This window comes from Haemaphysalis longicornis, unplaced genomic scaffold (genome assembly GCF_048455015.1).
Source record: "Haemaphysalis longicornis isolate Haplotype H1 unplaced genomic scaffold, Haemaphysalis longicornis Haplotype H1 scaffold_8, whole genome shotgun sequence".
Taxonomy (NCBI): domain Eukaryota; kingdom Metazoa; phylum Arthropoda; class Arachnida; order Ixodida; family Ixodidae; genus Haemaphysalis; species Haemaphysalis longicornis.
Window position 1 is genome coordinate 138362334 of NW_027526445.1, and position 16156 is coordinate 138378489.

At 46.4% G+C, this 16156-nt stretch overlaps 1 protein-coding gene across 1 annotated transcript in view; it reads left to right on the forward strand.

Annotated features, from left to right (window-relative positions):
• LOC144149635 (uncharacterized) overlaps positions 1-16156 on the forward strand; it is a 377896-nt gene that overhangs the window by 324952 nt on the left and 36788 nt on the right. Inside the window, exons 3-6 of the mRNA XM_077681287.1 lie at positions 3104-3149; positions 12229-12329; positions 13275-13394; positions 14882-15032. Of these exons, the coding sequence (XP_077537413.1) occupies positions 3104-3149; positions 12229-12329; positions 13275-13394; positions 14882-15032 (418 nt within the window). The remainder of the gene's footprint in view (positions 1-3103; positions 3150-12228; positions 12330-13274; positions 13395-14881; positions 15033-16156) is intronic.

Sequence of the window (16156 nt, forward strand, 5' to 3'; positions counted from 1 at the left end):
CGTGTTTGTGCGCTGTTAACCCTTTATGATGTTTGAGTAAACCAAGGCCCGCAGGTGTTTGAGTGAGCTGGACGCGTTGGCTGGCAAGGTTGGCTTCAATTAATTCTGTAACTGTATTATGAAGCCCCAGTTGAAGAAGCCGCTGAGTAGAGGTGTTCATAGGCAGGCCCAATGCTTGTTTGAATGTCTTGCGTATGAGCTTGTCAAGGGAGGCCCTCCTTGGTGAGGCTTAGGTATGGAGCAACGTAAGGTTTCTAGCGTGCAAGTCTGCATATGTACTCGCTGCTTTCGTTATGGATTCTCTGTTTTCGTTATATCATCCATTCTGTTCCTAGTTTTAGCCTACCTGCCCTGTTCGTGTCTGAGTGCATACATGTTGCATCGCTGCCAGCCTTGCATGCAAAGAAGAAAAAAAAATGTCGCGAATGAGGCAGTATTATTACAGAGAACGAAGGCACAGACTCCCGCTACCAACATTTATATGTGTCTGCGTGTGTATGTATGCCTGTGCGCGCGCTGCATGCGAATATAAAATAATCTGTCTCGATGACGTCGCCTTCGATCCAGATTAAGGCTTTAGTTGCGCTATACAATAAAGCGAAAAACCCTCTGTATGCAAATGGGAGCTGACACATTCCCGGGTGCGCTCGCCAAACTTGGTTACAAAGCGCTTCTGCGGATTATCGTGTCACTTCGGGTGCGCCCCAATTTCTCACGGCTTTAGAACCGGATTTTCTTGTCTCGTAATTATTCGATTTCGTGCGGTTGCCAAACCCAATCTGTCCGTATTTTTTGTTGTTGTTGTTGGTCGTACAATATTGCGAAAGTCGCTTTTAAGAAAGTTACGTGAGGTCCGACCCAAGAGCAGGAAAATACGGTGCAGAGGAGCGCTTCACAGTGCGATTTAGCCGTCTGGTGCACGTGCCACGTTGAAATTGCGAAGTTAGGTCTAGTTGTGGTGGTCGTCGATTTTAAAGTCCCGCCGAAAAAAAAAAAAGCTTTTGTTATGGCTTTGTTTTCGCGGGAAAAACAGAGCAAAATATGCACTAGGCATGGGACAACCAAAAAGTAGGATGATGGGGCAGTTGATTTGTTATAACAAAAGGTCGAGCTGTATCCTCCTCTTGGCAAACGACCTTGGAAACTCCTACACGCGACTCGGCTTTGATATCGCATCGGCGCAAAGCCCGACTTTACGCTATGGAAGTATTCTTGATCCACGGCAACATCCGCCGAGTGGACAAGGAACAGTTGCACTGCAGTGCAAGCTGTGAGGCTTCGTTGTGTGCGGTTTAATGGATCTCGACAAGAGGCCGCGCGTCGGAACTGTACCTGCAGATGGGCTCGAAGCTCCGCGAAAATGGCGCTGCAATCAGTGCGACGGATAAATACAGTCAAGATTGTTGGAAGCAGGCGCCAGCCTATGCAAAGAGCGGCAGCTTACGAGCGCCACTAGTGCATTTTCGCAGCTCATGATAGGCGTTCACGAAGCTGACGTTCTGTACTCGGCTGCTCCCGCGCATGCGCACACCCTCGCTGGCTGATCCATCATAAGCTGCTGCTGTGCATTGGGTGGCACCTCTTTCTTTGTGGTTGTTAGCACTTTTGATGACCCTACACCGTCGCTTATCTTAGGGAAGGGAGGGAAATACGAGGCGAATGACCGTGTACCTTCGAATGAATTCACTAAAACGAAACTTGATGTGTGGCGCAGTTGCGAGGAGCACTATGCATGGCTATAGACCTTCTAGCCACCATACGAGCACGGATCTGTGCACTTTAGTTTTCAATGCGGCACTACCTGCGCCAATGAGAGAGAGAGAGAGAGAGAGAGAGAGAGAGAGAGAGAGAGAGAGAGAGAGAGAGAGAGAGAGAGAGAGAGAGAGAGAGAGAGAGAGAGAGAGTTCAAAGGACTGCAGTTTTTTTCTAACGGACACGCGTAGGGCTGTTCATTTCCCTCGCGTACATTAGCTTGTATTTGAAGCGAACAATATTTCGCAAAGTGGAAAACTGTACTATGTTCCGATACGTAATTTTGAATAGTAAATAAAAACCAGTATAATATTAAACCCGTCTTAACGGCGGCAAACGTCTAATTAGTGTCGCATAATGACGGCGATGGGAGCAGTCGTAGGTGAGAGAGAGAGAGAGAGACCCTGAGCATTGAAAATGTTCAGGAAGAAAATAAATGAAATTAAGCTAGCGCTGCAAGAGGACACCATAGGCCCAGCTGCCGCCTTATCTTCTCCATATATATAATCAAATGCGACAGGCCTCGGAGTGGTATCGTCCGTATAATACTGCGCCAGTGATTGGTTTCAGTGCCTGGCGGGCACGAAGTGTGCTTGGACAATGTCGGCCTATCGCGCGGAGCGCAAAAAAAAGCGCCTCCGGCGGCATAATTGAATCGTCCGCGCGGCTCACGCGTTTCCCTGGCGGGTCCCGCCGCGCTTCCCGTCAGAGCTGCTGTGGCAGGCTTCCTTTCGCCGAAAAAAGTGTTTTCACAACGACGACGTCCTAAGTACCCAGAGCACTGAGCATATGAGATTTGCCGGAAGTGCTCGAGATGTAATATATATATATATATATATATATATATATATAGTTGATAGTGAAATGGTGGGCTCCGCACGCGGAGGATTGAACTTAGCTCTTACCGCAGTGTTTTTATATCTGTGTTTTGGAAAATATTGAATTCGTCCAGAGCGTTCATGAGGTTCTGGCCGGGACCACACATCACGCTCTCTTCGGACCTTCTGCAGCTGATTTATGATGGCTCGGGGCAGTGCGCTGCGTGAGCGAGAGCGGGGTTCCAGCGAAGGAATTGAAGCTCGAGCCACTTATTAAATGTAAACATGAGGGAATGGTGGGCTCAGACTGCGACAATCAACGGCACCCGCTTGAAATGACGACGATACGACTGCACTGCACTATTCCCTCTTGCCATCGGGAGAAGCGAAGAAATGTGCTTTGTAAGCTGTACTGATCAGCGCTCTGCCGTTGTCCTTTCTCCTGTTGTTTTTGTGTATGTTGCGCTGTTATTACTCCGTGAAGATTGTGATCACCTTCAAAAACACGTTTCTTTTCATTTTGTCTTTCGCAGGCGATTCCTGTCGTGGGCGACCGGACCCAAGACCTGAATTTAAAGGGTGAGTGTCAATGTTGACAGCCGATGCATGGTTGTATACTCGGTTTGACTGGAAATTGAAGCATTCGAAAGTAGTATGTTATATGCTCACTGATTTATGGTTGTGGAGCTCCTTGCTGTGAGCAACAGTGTGCCAGATAGTAGTTGACGTGGGCATGGAGAAACCAAAAAAAAATTGTTTTCCGGGCCTCTATTGTTGTGGGTCCTGCATTTCGGCGTCTGTCGGTTAGGTTGCACAGCCCCCTTTTTTAAAGGGCCATGAAGCAAAATACATGCTTGGTTCATTAAAAAGACAGCTTAATTGTTCATTAATGATGCCAAGTTTATTGCGAGCTTCAAACAAGTAATAGAAATACTAAAAAAAAGCAGAGGAAGTGCAGAGCTATAGGCTGCCCAACCTTTTTCCATCAAAGTCTCCAGACGTCACTGAACCTTGTCTGTGCAATGAGCAACTGCCAAGAAACATGGCCGGTCCATAGTATGTACCTGTTAGAGCCACTAGATAAGCTTATTTAGTCGCTCTAGTATCTGTAACACGGAATTTGAACGTTTTTCAATGTTTCTTGCATTTCTTGGTTAAATAAAATGTCTTTCATGGCCAGAATGGAGCTAAGTGAGTTACCTAAGGTAGGCCTTTCACATTGAACAATGCTCTTTTTCAGTGTGATGCGTTACTCTTAAACGCCTAGGAGCCGTCTGTAAAGGAGGGGTAGCTATCGCTGCCCCTGTACCACTGTTTTGACGCCCCTATTGCTGAAAAAAAGGGGAGAGAATTGGGCGGGGAAGGGAGGATTGGACAGATGTGTCCATACGATGTACCTGGTGGTACACTATCCTTCAAATCTTTTGCATGTGCACGCATGTGTGGACGTTTATCACAGAAGCGATGAATGGAAGTCATGTCATGTCAGCACTAGAAAAAATGGGAATTATGAAACCGCAAGAAAATTGTCCTTCTCTCTTTCATTCAAATACATGTGGAGGAACGGTATGACGTACCGAGAAATGGCTGTCGCAGGCACATTTGTCAAATTGTAAAACAAATTGTCGTTGCCTCCTCGCTTTCAAGCACGTGTATGGGGGGAGTACGATATAGCTCTCTCAGGTACAGAGGGCAACACACTTGGCCGAAAAGCATTTAAAGAAACCTATTGTTTGACCTCAACGTTTTTTTGTGAAAAGTTTGAGCACGCAGTTTTGAGAGGTAGCTAGTTGAAAGGGAGACGCGGGTCTAGGAATGCCGAAATTTGACAAAAAAAAATCGATTTTTCAAAACTGCCATTTTGGGAAAATAGAGCTATTTTTCTTCCTGTCAAGACAAATATTCAGACTCAGGAGTACGAATTTGAGCCATAATATCAATTTTAAGCACCGACGACCTCTAAAATCTCTAAAATATGCGAAAACAGCATTTTTTCGATGGCTCGCCGCTCGGGTTCTACATGCGCAATGGCGTCCATCTTGGTCTCATTCGGAAGTGCATATTTTCGTTTTCAAATTCCCGCCAGGACCGCTTCGTTTCGTCCATTGGTTGCGAGTATAAGCGGGGTAGAAAAAAAGGCGGAACACGCCGCCCAATTGGCTAGTGACTGCACGTGACCGCAGGGCGCAATCTGGTTGGCCGGGCGCCGTGGGTCGTCTGCTCGGCGCACTCATCACGGTGATCACAGTGCAACGGCTCATGTACTCGTCTATGCGACGACCGGAAAAGCCCCCCACCGCATAAAAATGAAGTAAACATGTCTATCGATAACCGAAATGATGAACGAACGGTATTAGAAAGCGCCTGGAATACGTTTTTCTGCGTGTCTGGCGCAACTTACCGCAAGAACGGCGCCGAGACGGAGGTAGGCTTAGCGCACCCATAGGGTTGCCGAGACGATAGCGTTAGCGATATGATTACGCGTGCGTGTGCACTAATGGGCATCTGTCTATATCAGCAGCAAATAGAAAGAAAAGAAATGCAAAAGTGGAGGATACCGTTTGCCGATGCGCAAGGGAAGTGTATCCATTCTGTTATCAACGATGCCGCGGCGGGGCGGCCCGCTTCTCGGCGCGCGCTTCCTCGTCGGCAGGTTACCATATAGATGAGCGATTTGAGAATGATAAATGTTAGCACTGTGAACAGCGTGCGATGGTGACGTGATATACGAGTAGATTGAATCGAAAAGACGGTTATCCCACCCACGACCGGCTATATTTTATACGACCTGCGCACGCCGCCGCTCCCCAGCGCGCGCAATTTGGTTTTGCTTGTCTTGTTCTTGTTAGTTCGCTGGAGCGCCACTGCAAGCCACGGCGCTGCGTTTGATCCTCAAGTCGTGGCACGGTCGCATTGACTTGCATAGCAATGTGCTAGGAAACTGCGCGGGCCCGGGACTGCCGAAAGCTCGAGCCCGGCTCTGACCGCATGCCGGGTTCGGACGTTGTAGCACGCATTTTGTCGGGCTCGGGCCAAGCTCGAGCTTGAACATTTTTTTTTTTTTTCCTGGCCGTGCCGGCGCGCGCCGGCCCGCATGGCCTGAGGCCCGCAAATTTTAAATTGTGGATAGCAAAAAGTTTGCTCATTTACCCTTTAGGTTAAGTGGACACATAAAAAAGCGAATGAAACCAAAATCGAACGGAACTTCAGCGCGGCGGGCTGCATAATGCAAGCAAGACGTCCAGTCTGAAGAACTATAAAGAGCTTTTTGGACAACTTTTTTTTCTCCACAAAAGCATATTGAAGGAGAGTTTTTCTGTGAAACAAATTCGATGGATCAACGGAAGCTGGAATATCTGTTCAGTAAATGTGTAAATAAAGAAGATTATCCCCCTTTCTCAAAATCCTTTTAATGATCCCCGGTGTGGGTCGCAAGTGCAGCACATTCGCCCGAGATTCTTGAAAATACATACTCTAAGTCAAGGAATTTTGGTTGCACAAAGCTCAGTCCAAGTTTAATAAAAATTTAAATCCAATATACTTGCAGCATGCTGTATACGTACGTTTCTAGGTTGAAGGCCGCAAATTTTTTTCGAGCTCATGAATTCCGACTAGGGCTGATATTTAAAGAAATGACTGGTTGGCACAGGCTTATTTTATTACATTCTGTCAAGCTCGGGCCAGACCTAGGGTCATATTATAAATTTGTCGGGCTCGGGCCGTGTCTCCCGCGTCGCGCCGGGCAAATTGCAATTGCAACACGCGCATGCACTGCTCGAAATGAATTGTGCGTGGTCGTAATCGTTATTTCACCTTTTTTACAACACCTTTACACCACTTTTTTTTTTTTACAATTATTCTTTTTAAAACCGCAGCACGTCATCGCGCTTGTTGTCGACAATGGTACACTGCTGCGTTCCGTAATGCCAGGGGTCGGCCACCCGCGGCCCTCGATCGGGCCGCATGCGGCTCAAATGGCCCGGGTGATAGGCGGGAGACAGCAGCAGAGAGTTGATCGCTCCCCATCTTCACATGTTTAGCCAGATTATTGTCAAGTAGTATTGTCAATTCGCTGATTTTTTAAAAGCGAATGCACGTCTTAAGCGACCCTGAAGCGTCCGCCGCCGTCCGCATAGCAACTGCTGCGGGTGCGCGCGCTCCTCGTCTTCCTTGGCAACGGGGGGAGATGGGCGCGCGCTGCCTGGCCGCTGACATGGCACATACCCACGTGGGGGATTGGCCAGGAATCGGGCGTGAGAAGGGCTAATGCACCCGCTTAAAGGAGTACTGACACGAAATTTCAAACCTGAGATCCGCTCTAGCAATCATGTACAACGACAACACAAATAGGGGTCTGTGAATAAATGCATCTTTCTTTCTTTGTAGTTGTGTGTGTGTGTGAGATCTCTCTTTCGCGAACATTACCGAACCGCGCAAATTCAACTCGTGCATTCGCACTTTCACATTCTTCCCCTCGGGGAAATGCGGGGAATTTTTTTCTCTTTGCCTGCAAAGCCGCCTTTTCCCCGGTTTGCGTGCGGCGCTCCACTGTGCCGGATTTATACAACTCGGCCCTCCACCTCAAAAGATCGCGATCCCCTGCGTTTTGCAAATCGAGCAGCCCATTCCGCCAAAGGAATTTCCTTTCACGAGTTCCCGTTGACCAACAATTTATCAACCAAATACCAAATAATGACCACTTTCCAGAAGACCATTTTAATCTTTGTAATATGTTAATGTTCCGAGTCGTTTTTTTTCCCCCTTTCTTTAAGACAACATTTTACTTCACAATGCACTACGTTGCGTAACGTATACTTACGATGTAATTATTTTCACTGATATCTAAAACGTTTTTTTCTGGAAAGAGGCTAGCCGAGCGTAAACTTATAATTGAGCCGAATATTCATATGCATGCGACGATTTTGCGCGCACCAAGTAAACGCATCAACGAGCGATCTAAATGTAAATCGATAAGTGGTTTATAAGATAAAAGTATACTATCGTACTCCTTCTTCATTATCGATGCGTGTCTTGTCTTATCTAGAACTGTTCCTTTTCCACGATTTTCAAGTACTAGCCGCTTTGACACAATGTAAGCCCGGTTTCACGCACGCGCCGTCTGTTCAAAGATCTCACCAAAGTTGTTCGGTAAACTAAGCGGTCAATGGGGAAATGCACTAGTTTTTTGACAGGAAGCCAGCGGTCTTACTAAGGAAGGTTTAGCTTTAAAATTTCATCGGCACCGGCAACACCACGTCTAACGCAGCACGCGTATGCGGCTTTGCCGCAATATGCGTATCTTTGTGGTGGTGCACCTTTTACAGGCGTAGAAATGTACTGGTTGGGAATACTACGAATTGTCCGAAGAAAAGCTTGCTGGCTGGAGTCATGGAGCAAGGAAAGCTCAGTACAGGCCCCACCGGCACATTGAGGGAAGTGTGGCGGAAGTCCCGCGCATGTGGAGGAAATCCCGCAGTCCGGTTCAAGTTTTCCATGTTCAGTGTACACTTTGGAGAAGCAAAAGTGACAGCCCCTCCCCCCTCTCTACCATCCAAGCCCAGCGACCCCCCCCCCCCCCCCCCCCCCCCCCCCAGCGACGCCACTGTAAGTGCGATTGTTGTTTAGGGAAGCAGAAATAAATAATCAACTGCGATCGGACAACACAGCGTATGTTCGCATTAGAGTGTTCTAGTTCACTGTAGTTCGCATGCACATTGCGACATTTTGTAAAGGCTAAGTTGCAGCCACCCTGCGTGTGTCACTGCAAGCGTTGAAAGATGACTCGAGACTCGCTGGCTGAAAGGGTTGACGTTGCCCGTTCGTGTGACACATGTAATGGCAGCACATTATTAGTTTGGAGGTGCAACCCCACGCGCTACGTAGTACGATCAAGTCACAGAAGTTTAGGGTTACTACCTTTGAAGAGCAGATACAGTGAGATACTCTACAACGACCTTGTGTCCACACAGGCACGCGTGCTATATACGTGAAAGGGGGGGGGGGGGGGGGGCAGTAACAAACAAAACAACGTATTGGACGACGCCAAAACACTCATGTGTGCGACTATTGCAGGGGTGTACCGCCCCATCTGTCCCTTACGTTTACCTTGCTTTCCTACTCCTCAATCGGGCAAAAGCAAGAAAACTGCGCCAACAGCACTAACCGCAACTACGCTGACCGGCGTGAACGGGCGCGGCACACTAGTCGTACTACACACCGGCGAGATCACTTTTCCGACAGCTGAGGAACAGCTCCAGTTCATTCCTTGAAAGCCCGCCGTAACTTTTGGCTACCAAAACACCTTTTTTGGGCGTATTGGTAGCGCCGCCGTTAGCCGATCGCACTTTTTTTTTTATTTCGACAGCACACGTACGATCACAACCGAAACCGCCGAAACCTCGAGCAGACGGCGTTGCCTCGAGCTTGCGAGGTAGCGGATGAGAGCCAGAGTTTATAGTCAGTTTCGTATCTAGGAACATCAAAGTTACAGTGTTACGGTAACTTCATGGTTATGGCCGTAAAATATCATAAACAGAGAGAAATTTTTGTTAGAAGTTTTTCCTAACACTGTTAATACAGACGCAATGTTTACGCTGCCCCATGGAGTGATGTTGACAGGGCAGCGGCCCTGTCAACATCACGTGACTTCCGCTCCGTTATTCCGGAAGTAAGCCCAAATAATTTTGACCCGACTTGAGACAACGGAGAGCGAGTTGCGCAATCCTCCCTGTTCCGTGGCTGAGCCGGCTGAGCTGCTGACCCTGGCGCGCGCCTTCCCATTGCGAGGTTTGCGTGCTCACGAGGATAAGTCGGTGTTCACAACGGGTGCTGCGTGTGCGACACTCTTCTTTGCCACCTGACAACGAAGTTGCGAGTACCCATGAGGCTGAAGACACATCATTGGTGGACTTGGAAGATGTACACGCCAATATAGTTGGCCGGAAGCGAGTACTACAGGGCTACTGTGTCAGACTGCGTGCGGTGTTCCACAAGTGAGCTTTGTTTTGAGTTTCCGTGTAAAACCCGCATTCATTCTAGAAGTTGCTGGAATACTAGAACCTTACAAAAATACCTATATCCTCTTAATTCAAGGAGTAATTTCTCCTCGAGATCTCCAATCCCCAGATTGTATTAGCTTCACCTTGTCTTCAAAGGGTGGCGGGTGAGGTTTGATTATTGATGTGTTGAAGGTTGTTCTGCTTCTCCGAGAGAGATTACTTCGAAATGCACACACTTAGCTACAGTTCGTGTGAAAAGTTTGGCCTGTTGACGTGTGATAAGCGTTTATTAAAAAAAAAAATGGCTCCACCCAATCAACGCTGTGAAGGTGGTTGGACTGCGAAGCTGTAAACGACACCCACACCGATACATTTGCACGAATATATACAAATACGTTTGCATGAGACAGATGCATATCGCGTGCGACATCCGCGATGTTTACGATCTCTGTTAGCGGTGGAACTTCGCACACCGTATGGAAACCCACGGCGGGCCGTGCGTAAACAAGCGAAGTTGAGGATCAATTACAGAGCCATCTGACGGAGGCGCCCGGCGTGAGAGCGAGCGCACGTGACATTTCTGGGGACGCGCGCTCCCGTAGGAGACGGCGGCGTGAGCAGGTCGTGATCCCACCATCCCACCTAGCCAAGCGCATGCACGTCACACAACAGTGGAGTGCATTCCGCTACCGGCCCCTTCGTTGCCACTCATTTCGCGCGACGCAAATCGCCCTGAAGCCGATTTGATCGCAACAAATGAAGCAGTAACATAGCAAAACAAACGTTTACAACCGTGGTGCACAATCGGCACCTCAGACCTAGTCACCAAATAGTGACGGCGCGCAGCGAACAGCATAAAAATTGAAGCAACGTTCTGGCTTTGCTTTTGCTCAGTTTTTCTCCCAAGTGCTATTTGTAGACAGAGGATTTCGTAATTTTCCCATCAACTGATTTCAGCAAACTTGTATGCTCGTGTTGAGCGAAAAGCGAGCTACATTCTAAATCGTTTCTTTTTTTCGCGTGCTCAATAGAGTGAAACTTCAACTGCGATTTTCTCAGCTTTCTTTTTTTTTGGATATGTGCCTATAGTCTTACAGGGGTTTTCAGGTTCTTTTTTTCAAAGGATTTCTACTAACGTTATGCCGTTGAATTCGGGATAATATGATCTGCATGTTGATGCTTTTTTAATTGGCTTATTGTGCCCCAAATAAATGTCTTAAGTTATAATATGAGCTCATTAAGTTTCCTGAAAACTGTACTGGGCATAATAAGACTAATTTTATCCAATCAACCAGCTTTACAGGAATATAAATAGCATCAGCATGCGTGGCAGATCTTAAGCTACACATCCATACCATTTGTTATAAGAAAATTTGATTAAAAAGTTCTGTAAATGCCCGTAGAAAATTACTTAATTAGTCTCCAGTATTTTCTTTATAACTCAAGACATAATTATGCCATTCGAAAACGAATTACATATTTGAAATGAGGAAGACAAACCACATATGCACAGTGATGTTCATTATCACAGACCAATTAATAAAAAAAGTTCATTTTAAGACCAGCATTTCCCCTGAAGTTGAACTCAGTGTTATAGACAAGGGTGTTGCGGACTGTACATAGAAACACATTATGCCACTCTTATTTGCTGCGCTAGCTTTTTCATGACATCGCTACTTCCACAGCATTTCTGCTGGTCCCACGAATTTGGGGTCATGCAGTAGCATCAGCGCGGGAGGGATCAAACTTGCACAAATCACATCCTTACTTTTTTTCCTCTTTTTTTCAAATCTTCAGCATGGTTTTTTAAGATCCCGTTAGAGTATAGCCCATGCGTACACAGATTAAGTTGTGATGAATTCTTCTAGAAAGGCACTGGAAGCGAGAAAATAAGGAACTAAGAAGCTGTTGCGGTGTGGGTCAGCGCCCATCACGGCTGGTGCAGTTGTCAGTTGATGTCTCGCATACAATTAAGCATTGTGGAGGTGATATATATATAACCTTGCAAGCTTGAATCATTGCTTGGCTTTGCTAAAGACCAATTAAAAATATCGGTCCAAGCAGTGAGTGAGGCAGGTTACAAACTGAAGGCGAATTTCGTTTTCACTTCCATAGTTCTTTAGAACTTGTGTTCAATTTTCACACCAAGCATAGTCCATTAACATTTTTAACATATGGCAGTGAACCCATTTCCAGTGCCTGTTTCGTGCTGGTACTTGCATCTTTTTTCCAAAGGAGAGATCATCTTCATTAGAATTATTTTGCTTCTCGAGCCTTCAAGCAACAATCTCTTTTCTGGAACTTTTTTTTCTCATTTTATTCTTACTTTGTCGTCAAGCTTTTCTATGCAATTGCCAATACCTTGTTGATTTGTTTTGAGGAAGGCTTTAGTTTCTGTCTGAAATGTCAGCCAAATGGACATTATAAGCATTTATGTGTGTGTGTTTTGCAGTGTCATTATACTGTGGGAATGCAGAGAAAATGTATGCAGTAAAAAGCAACGATGCATGTGTGTGGTCATGTTTCTGGTGCGCATTAAAGATTCCCATGGGGTGCAAATTAAGCCGTAGTCCTTTGTTACAGCACGCCTCCTAGCCGTTGTGCCATATGGCTTTGGCTTTCCTTCTTAATGCTGAATGCCTGCGTGGGACTTTGCGCAGGTGAGAAGCTAGACGCAAGGCAATGCGAAGCGATGGAGGACATCTTCAAGGCAGTGCAGTTTGACACCATCAGCCTGGAGTCCTGTCACCTAGATGACGAGGTGGGTTTGTGAGGAAGGGACCATTGTTGCAGTTCACTATATATGCACCATTACACTGCTGACCACGTTCAGAGAAGTTTCATCACAGTGGAACTTGTGTGCACATGAAGCTGGTGGTGCATCCTCTCTTGACGCAGCATAAAGCATGTACGAATCTGCATCTGTCGTCGGTGTGTGTCACAAAAAGCACCATGCATGAATTGCAGCATGTGATATACATGATATCTAATGAAAATTAAAGAACGCAGTAGTGTTCTAAATCAATCCGCATTCCTCCAGTAGTATGTCTCACCTTGTGTTTTAGGTATGCCCCACTGAAGTTTTCAAGGAGGAGCCCAATGGGAAACCTAATGGTGACAGAGTTGCTTTTAAGTTCAATCAATCAATCAATCAATCAATCAATCAATCAATCAATCAATCAATCAATCAATCAATCAATCAACCAATCAATCAATCGATCGATCGATCAATAAATAAATCATTAAATCAATCAATCAATTAATTTCAGTTTGCAGTAGGGCAGATGTAGCATTACTGGGATATGTGCACTCTTTGTCAAAGTTTTCTTGGCCAATTCTAAGCCTTCTCGACCACAAAGAATTCAAAAAATAAGTGTTACCTTTATTTATGACAAAAATATTTTATGACAGTAAGAAAAAAAAGGCGTTTTCTCTAGCTTCCCAGTATAAAACGTTTCAGTCTCACTCAGGACGTAAGCTTGTGCATTGAATTTCTTGCGCCCTGTGCACTTTCGGCTTGGCCTAGAAAATTTTGACAAAGATTGTACTTGTGTTACTTCCTGGATGTACGCGATGTCATGTGCGATTTATGTTGAGCCAAGAATGGGAGACGGACTTTATAATGGAGCAAGCTGCCCTGCAGATGTGTCGGTACACACTGATCTGGAAATGTGCCATTCATCGTCATCATAACTGCACACTGCAGGGTGCAGCGACGGTGTTTGACATGATCGAGTACTACGAGTCGGCGAGGAAGCTCAACATCTCGCACAACCGGAACATCGACTGCCGGGGCTGGCAGGCGTGCTCAAGAATGCTCAAGAAGGTGGGCATGCTCTTTCTGCCTTTGCATGTCTCTCTGCCATTGCCCTGCTTTCATCTCACTGGGCAGGGCTATTTCAACAGTCATCGCAAATGCGCCGCATCGTCCTGCAGTGAAATGAATGCCTGTATCCAGAGTGCCTCGCTCTTATCATTTTGCAGTTATGTAATCCATTGGCAGTCTGCGTCTGACTGCATACCGTATTTACCCGATTCTAACGCGCACTTTTTTCCCGGAAAAATTGGTCGAAAAATCGCATACGCGTTAGAATCGGATACGAAACCGAAACTGCTCAAACGAAAATTTCGTCCCACCCATCGCCGTCGCCATCTCAAGTTGGCGCCAAAGCAAACAACGATTTTTTGGACGCAGGAAGCATAGGTGCCTAGGCTTTCCTATCGGTGTTCACACAAAGCTTTCCTATCGCCAAATCGTTCCACTTGCGCGCTTGATAACAGCAATGGCAGCAGCGGCTCTCACGCGTTCAAAACGAGCGGTCGGCTGAAGCGTGCGCCTCTAGAGAAGCTCGCGGGATGGGCGTGCCAGGCGTGGGCCACGATACCATCGACCATGGTTGAACGTTCGTTCAGAAGTGTGGCATCGCGAACGCGCTTGACGGCACTGTGGACGAGATGTTGTGGTCAGCGGAGAGCGACGAGGAGTGAGATGAGTGAGATTACATCGAGGAAAAAATCGCCCACTTCTCTCGCATTCGTTTTTGTTGCTCACAAAGTCCGGTGCGCGTTACAATCGGAGGTGCAAATTTTTTCGTTTTTTTTTTTGCCAGGAATATCGGGTGCGCGTTAGAATCGGGTTATTACGGTAAGCTGTTTGAAGGCTTAGGTGAAAGCATTTCTATGCAACGTATCAACATCCAAAGCTCTTTGTTTAAGAACCCACTTTTGGACGACACACACGAATTCAAACTTGTCACCACTGCACCTTCATTGGACGTCCCCTGGATGTCCTTTCAATCCTTGTAAACGTCTACCAAAATTCCCACATCCAGAACAGCATCTGATCATACATTTGATGTACAGGTGCCATCAAAAGTAATTAGGACACGGTCTTGCAAATTTACAGGAATTTCTTCTGGAAACTGCCTCGATACATAGGTGTGCATTTAAAGGAGTCCTCCCTAATAGAAAAAGCTTCCTTTAAACCGGTAATGTCTGTCATGAAACCAGTAAGACAAATATTTCGTGATATTCACAAATCCTTAATTGCTCCAATTACTTATGACGGCACCTATACATACATCGATCAATTGGGAGGAGGTTCGGATGACCTCCGTGTCAACCGAGTTCAACAAGTTAACGAGGTTCTGCTCCATTCGTTTAGATCAGTTGAGCATGCCACTTCATTGTTTGATGAAAATAGACCGGTAAAGCAAAGCTACAATTCTCTATTGAACTCAAGAATGAAAATAAATTTAGATGCGAGAGTTGCTCATTATGTATTCCCCCGTATCGTTTCTCTCCCTGTCGCAGACCCCATGCCTGCAGCACCTGGACGCGAGGGACACCGCACTGAGCGAGCAGACCCTGCTGGTGCTGGGGCGGGCCCTGAGGCTGGGCTCGCACCTCAACTCGCTGCACCTCGAGAACTGCTCCCTGACGGGACGCTCGCTCGTCATCCTGGGTAGGTCAGCTCTGCACTCCGTCACTTTACCCTCTTACAACGAGCGGGGAAGGCTCGCAAGTGTACCTGTGTGTGTGTAAATTTGTAGTAAAACAGCGCAAAGGCAAAATCCTGACTCCCTCATGAAGTTTTCAAGAACATCCCTCGAGCACTTCTAGCAAGAGATCATAATTTCCAGCTTCATTTCTAACTAGATTTACAGATTCGAGCTGGAAGTGACAGATTCTAACTAGAAGAATTTGTATTCTAGCTAGAGACGATTATTCCCAGCTTGCAGGGGTTTTTTTTCCTACCAACTGGACTGACAAAGGCTAGCTGGAAGTAATAGCTGCCAGCCTGAATAAAATGCCAATCCAGCTAGAAAGTAGTTGGAAACTGAATTTCTGGCTGGAAATTCTGCCGATTTCTAGCTAGAAACATTTCTAGCTAGAAGGAATTTTCGGTTAAATAATCCAGCTGGAAAAAATATTATTTTCACCTGAGATGCGTCTGAAGAAAACCCCTGGCAATGCCTGCGGCGCTGTTGTAAGTCGGCTGCTCATAGTGTGCCTCAGTCTGCAAGGGAAGTGTAGTGATGGGGTGTCGTGATACGGAGCACAGGGTTGGTATGTACGTGTACTTTCAGTTCTTCTTGGCTCTAGTTCACATTTCTCACGACGTGCCCAGTAGCCTGCTCGGTTAAAAGAAAAACCTTTGCTCGCTGCAAGTTATGGTGGACTCGCAATAATGTGTGGGCTTGGCTGCAGTCAACTCAGAGGGGAGACAAACTGGGCCCTTGCCTTCTACTACCAACAGAATGCGTAAAGATATCAGCTTGAGACGAATACCCTCGGAAGGGTAACACACTTTTCAACTCTCTCTGCATACTCAAAGAAAGAAGAAAACGTGGCGCGAACTAGACATTGACGGAGGAAAGATATGACAGATTGTATCTGCCGTATCTTCCCTGCTTTGTCGACATCTAGTTTGCGCCGCGTTTTATTCTTTCTTTAATTATGTACCAACTAGCTCAGTACCAAGTCGTTAAATCCCTCTGTATCTTATTAACCACTGTATAATGGGTTTGTGAATGCAACAGCTTTAACCCTACATGATTTGGTGACAAGTGCAAAAATGGAAAATGC